This window comes from Colobus angolensis, unplaced genomic scaffold (assembly GCF_000951035.1).
Source record: "Colobus angolensis palliatus isolate OR3802 unplaced genomic scaffold, Cang.pa_1.0 Scaffold145, whole genome shotgun sequence".
In the NCBI taxonomy this organism is placed as follows: Eukaryota; Metazoa; Chordata; class Mammalia; order Primates; family Cercopithecidae; genus Colobus; species Colobus angolensis.
In genome coordinates this window covers 2279644-2285643 of record NW_012114544.1, presented here as the reverse complement: position 1 = coordinate 2285643, position 6000 = coordinate 2279644, and the positions used below count along the sequence as shown (strand labels likewise).

The following is a 6000-nucleotide window of genomic DNA, read 5'->3' as shown; positions in this document are numbered from 1 at the left end:
ATCGTGTTAGCCAGGATGCTCTTGATCTGCTGACCTCGTGATCTGCCTGTCTCGGCCTCCCAAAGTGCTGGGATTACAGGCATGAGCCACTGTGACCGGCCCGGTTTTTCTTCTTTTTATAACAAGTACTTTATTTTCTTCTTTGTGCTTTTCTAGATTTCCCAACGTACATGTATTACTTTTATAATAAAAATATGATAAAACTACTAATTAAAACAAACCACAAAACTCTTGATTATTATATTTTCATTTATAATATACAATTTTCCAATCAAATTTACACTTGTATATTCAGTTGAGTAGAAATATCTGGTTAAATACAGGTTTCAGATGTATGTGTTCAACACAAAAAGGACACTGAGAAAAATTTATAGATCATTTCAAGAGACCATTTAAAGCTAATAAGCATGGTTTGGAAATTTCTCACTGAAAAGCTGGAACTACATACCCCATTTAAGAAAAGACTTGAAGATCTATTATTCTAACCCACTGCTTGTTTTGCAGTCTCTTTACAATATATCTAAATAAATTTATTTTCTGAATATTCAAATTTGACTATTTCTGCAATTTAAAGCATCAAAATGACCCTCCAAACAGTAAATATTATAAAATTGCCAATTATTACTTATGAGAAATAACTTGCTGAAAACCTATTTACAAATTAACAGCCCATCCATCCAAAGATTATATGCATTTCAATATTATAATTTATAAGACCAAGACATCCAATCTGCTCAAAAAGAAAATACAAATTAATCTAGCGTATTGAAACCACTTGCTTTTGCCAGTACAACAAAATACCTGTAAATTATGTAGTGCTCAATAAAAGTGGATGTAAGTTTATAATTGAAACTTCATTCACAAAAATTAATGGTCTTTTACCAGCAAAACTGAATATTACAGCTTTTCAACTATATTCTAAATAAAAATAATTCAAAATTCAAAAAATTCAGAATAAGTGCTTTATTTTTTTAATCTCACAAAAACTGAAACTATCATTTACATCAGTTGTAATAGCAATAAAAATTAGAAATCAATTTGCTATAACTCTTGAAAACATTTATAAAGACAAAACAAAATTAAACAAAAAGGTAAAACTAAGTATTCATTTTAAATTAAAGATAATCTGACTCCTTATGACCTACCCACTTGCAGATGTATAAATAGCAGATGCATTCAAAACAGTGCAAGATTTAATTAATTCAGGACAATATTCCAACCAACCCCAATGTAGGTTTTAAATTACTTGTGCACGTTTATATAGAATCATAAAAATAAATCTCTAATATGTAATCAGCTTATGCCAATTCAGAAAACTCCACACCAATACAACAACTGTGGAAATCATGAGATATGACTGGGGGGAGAAAAGCAAAACCTAGCATCAAAAGTGCATATACTCACTGTAACTATAATCTTGCTATATATTCCTACTTTTGTTTTTAAAAAAAAGTTTTCTTTAAACTATATGTCTCAAAGAAATACTAAATGTATAATTTCATATTCTTTTTTGAATTTAAAAAATATATACGTAATCCTCCTTTGTTTTTGGTAAGTTCAAATATGAATTGACAGTGGGGTAATCGGATTGTGGATTCTTTAAGAAAGCTCTATAGAATAGAAGAATACAACATACTATATCTTCTTTAAGAAGTATGAGCTGAAATGTTAGGCATTCCTTGTATTGTTTTTTAAATATATTTAAGGAATGCTGTTTTTGTAAAACCATGACTTTGAAAAAGAAATCTGAGATCAAAATACGTTACTAGAGGATCTCTATAAAAGATCACCAAGACTATCCTTGTTTGTGAAATGAGGGAAAACATTTTTAGAATTTATCTTGTTAGAAAAAATGCTACCACTTTTCTTTCTTTTTCTTCTTTCTGATTATCACAATTAAACATCAGAAGATTTTCCCTAAATAAATACTGATGTAAACGTTGACTTCAAGGACAAAGAACTTTCATAAGAGTCTATTTCTCAGGCATTTCACCATTTCTTGAGACCACAGGCCACAGGCAGCACTGTTTAATGTGAATTGTCACTGGACTCCGGTGAAGTATTCCTTCTGGGATCGTTTATTGGGACCTGAAGCTGACTGGTAGATGTAGGTTTAGCAGCATTTGGTGGCTTTGTAGCGGAATTAGGTGGAAGTCTATGACGATTACTCTCCTCACCAGAAGTAGATGAATGTCTTTTTCTTCCAAATTCCTCACTAATAGGGGGCTGCAAATGATGAAAGACAACACCGTTGACAATTTTACTGTTTTTTCTCCCTTCAGAACCTAAGGCTAGACTTTTCCCAAAAAAAAGTAAGTTAAATGGACACTTCAGTAGACTTTTTTTTTTTGATGGAGTCTCGCTCTGTCGCCCAGGCTGGAGTGCGGTGGCGTGATCCCGGCTCACTGCAAGCTCCGCCTCCCGGGTTCACACCATTCATCCGCCTCACAAATTTTATTAGTATAACAAAAACTTAACAGCAACTTAAGGTACTAAACTTAAATTTTCTTCCTAACTAAATCAGCTGACTAGTATTTGCTCATTCTTTTACTCAACATATGTTTGTGGTTTTTGTTTTTGTTTTGTTTTGTTTTTTGAGACGAAGTCTCACTCTGTAGCCCAAGGTGATGTGCAGTGGCGTGATCCCGGCTCACTGCAACCTTCGCCTTTGGGGCTCAAGCGATTCTCCTGCCTCAGCCTCCCAGGTAGCTGGGACTAGAGGCGCCCGCCACCACACCTGGTTAATTTTTTTGTATTTTTAGTAAAGATGGGGTTACCATGTTGCCCTGGGTGATCTCAAACTCCTGAGCTCAGGTGATCCACCCGCCTCGGCCTCCCAAAGTGCTGGGATTACAGGTGTGAGCCACCATGCCCGGCCTCAACATGTGTTTATTAAGCTTCTCTCATGTTTTAGACCTGAGCTATCTGATAGGGCACAAGTATAAGGCTGGGTTCCTTGCCTCCAACAAAATGTTTCAGTGAGGCTATTTGCCTTCTTTATTCAATTTCGTAAGCTGTAAAAGATTTGTATCTCCAGTCTCTTTCTCAATCCTAAACTCCTATTCCAGGCTTGCTTAAGTGAAAATGTTTAACAGATAAATGAAAGCAGTAGAGGAATAAAAAAGATGCCAAGTTAAATTATCGTTAGCAAGTTTGAAGTTTTATCTAGAATTCCTATGATAAGGAGACTGGAGAGTATTATTGATGGTACCAAATTTAAACATCTTCAAACGTTTAAGTACCCAGTGAAAAGGCATCCTGCATTCAAAAAAAGTCAGTTTTTTAGGCCTTTCCGGTTACCAAGATTTGGGAGCCCAGAACTGGACACCAATGAAATAGTATTTTTATGTGGAGATAAATTAAGATAGTAACCTCCTTATCCAATCTTCCATTGTACTTAAAGGAGGAGGCCTGAATTCTTGGCTTATGTTCAGATGGGACAAGAGTCTCAAATATAGAGCAAGGATGTCTTTGTGATAGAACTGGTTAGACCACTGTAGAAAAATAGCTCTTAATTCAAGAGACAGGCACTTTTATTAACCCTATCCCTGGGTCATCAAGTCCATTTACACAAAACTGCAAGACAAATTACAACACAAAGCAGAGATGATGAACCTAGCCTTCCTTTGACTTCTTTTCTATTTTTAAATTTAAAATTTTTCTTCTTCCTCTTTTTTTTTTTTTTTAGACAGAGTCTCATTCTGTTGCCTAGGCTGGAGTGCAGAGGCACAATCTCGGCTCACTGCAATCTCCGCCTCCCAGGTTCAAGCAATTCTTGTGCCTCAGCCTCCCGAGTAGCAGGGATTACACACGTGCACCATCACACCCAGTTAATTTTTGTATTTTTAGTACAGACAGGGTTTTGCCATGTTGACCAGGCTGGTCTTGAACTACTGGCATCAGGTGATCCACCCGCCTCAGCCTCCCAAAGTGCTGGAATTACAGGTGTGAGTTACCATGCCCAGCCTTTCTCCTTAATTTTTTATTTATCTTCTTCATCCTTTTCCTTTATCTTCTTACATTCTTGACATTTTTTAATGCTTTTCTTTTCCTTTTGAAATCAAATTGATAAAGCCTATATAAGTTCAACCTTCAACCAAAGGTGATGAGAAGAACCCATGAGAGTGGACATCGTCATAAGATGGCAGCAAAAGGACCTTGTCTAGCTGATTCAACTAAAAGACACCACTCTTGTGCTTGCACACATGCACACAACATTCTCTCCTTACTTTTATTATGCAGGTACCCTAAAGCTATATCAGCACATGTTACAGAAAGTATATGGATAAAAGATCATTAAAAAGTGAAAAGTTTTCACATTGCTAGTGACAAATTAGCATATCAGATAAAAATTAATAAATCTAGAAAATGTTTAATTATAGAAGCATATGAAAATTAAATTGAATTAACAATTGCACTGTGGTTATGCAAGATGTTAACATTTGGGAAATCTGAGTGAACAGAGTATATGCGAATTCTCTGAACTACTTTTGTATCTATTTCAAAGTTTAATTTTAAAACTAAAAAGTTAAAAAATAAAAATTACAAAATTAAAGCTTAAAAAGTCACTGATAAGAGATTGAAATATATGGATAATAAAAAGAATAGAGGAAACGACTTAAAACTTACATCAACACGGAAGTCTTCTAACCTCTTAAAACTACAGAGGTATTCCTGAAGTTTTGGGTCAATAGACTGTGTCGTAGATTGAGAATATTTCAAATAAGCCCAAAACTTTTCTAGTCCATACAGCTGACCTAATAACGAAGAATAATATACATTATAAACTATATAAAATTTTAAAAATGATTCACATTAAATATAATCCTATCAGCAATAAACAATTTATCTTCCAATATATGCTTACTGTAGATCTTGAGAATAAGACATGTAATGAATTAAGCAATAATGGCAGCTAATATTTATTGAGCATTTGCTATGTAACAAGTATTAAGTGCTTTATTTTGCATCAAACTAATTTGACCCATATACAACCCAAAAGATGGATATTCTCATATATGTTACAGATGAGAAAACTGAGGATAGCAAGGATAGGCAATTTACCCACCGTCACAAAGATTCTAAATAGTGGAAAGGGAATTTGGACCTAGCAATCTGGCCCAGAGCCTGCACTCTTAACCACTGTGCTATTTCTGCCTTTCCAAGCTTACCTACTGATGTTGCATAGAATTTTCATGTAATGGAACACCAGTGAGTAGCCATGTTTGTCAAAGGGATAATGACAAAATACACCTCCATAAAAGAAAGACTTGAGAGTAGTTACTTTCCAGCACCTCCCAGGAAGGGCCTTCTTACTACCTGGTGCCCCATCCTTCATCAAGAAACATAATAATAGCATGAAGATCTTAAATGGTTTGCCCTGAAGAAAAAAACTATGAATTCCCTCACTATTTACTGACAGACTCAGGGTTACAATTTCCAATTAGAGTATAAATTTTCTGATGTTATTGTTACCAGATTCGTAGTCTTTTTTGGTTTCTTCTTGGAAATCCTGAAAAATTTCTTGCCTGAATTTTTTTTCCAGTCCATAACTATAAAACCTGAACAGACATTCTAACCCATACCTATAAAGAGAAAATAAAAAGTTTATAATAAAATACAATCTCTCTATAGTAGTAACATCAATATAAGCAAACATGGCACAAGTAATCCTAAACGAAAAATAACATTTTAGCATTCAGATTTTTAAATTTTTTTGAGACCGAGTCTCGCTCTTACTGTCCAGGTTGGAGTACAATGGTGCGACCTCAGCTCACTGCAACCTCTGCCTCCCTGGTTCAAGCTATTCTCCTGCCTCAGCCTCCTGAGTAGCTGGGATTACAGGTGACCACCACTGTGCCCAGCTAATTTTTTGTATTTTTAGTAGAAAAGGGGTTTCACCATGTTGGCCAGGCTGGTCTCAAACTCCTGACCTCAGGTGATCCATCCGCCTCAGCCTCCCAAAGTGCTGGGATTATAGGTGTGAGTCACTGCGCCCAG

General features: G+C 35.3%; 1 protein-coding gene across 1 annotated transcript in view; it reads right to left on the bottom strand.

Moving 5' to 3' along the window:
* Positions 1-235: 235 nt before the first annotated feature.
* The window catches only part of LARP1B (La ribonucleoprotein domain family, member 1B), a 136792-nt gene continuing 131027 nt past the window's right edge, over positions 236-6000 (bottom strand). The window contains exons 14-16 of the mRNA XM_011935603.1: positions 5476-5585; positions 4630-4757; positions 236-2226 (exon numbers count right to left, since the gene is read on the bottom strand). Of these exons, the coding sequence (XP_011790993.1) occupies positions 2029-2226; positions 4630-4757; positions 5476-5585 (436 nt within the window). The 3' untranslated portion in view covers positions 236-2028. The remainder of the gene's footprint in view (positions 2227-4629; positions 4758-5475; positions 5586-6000) is intronic.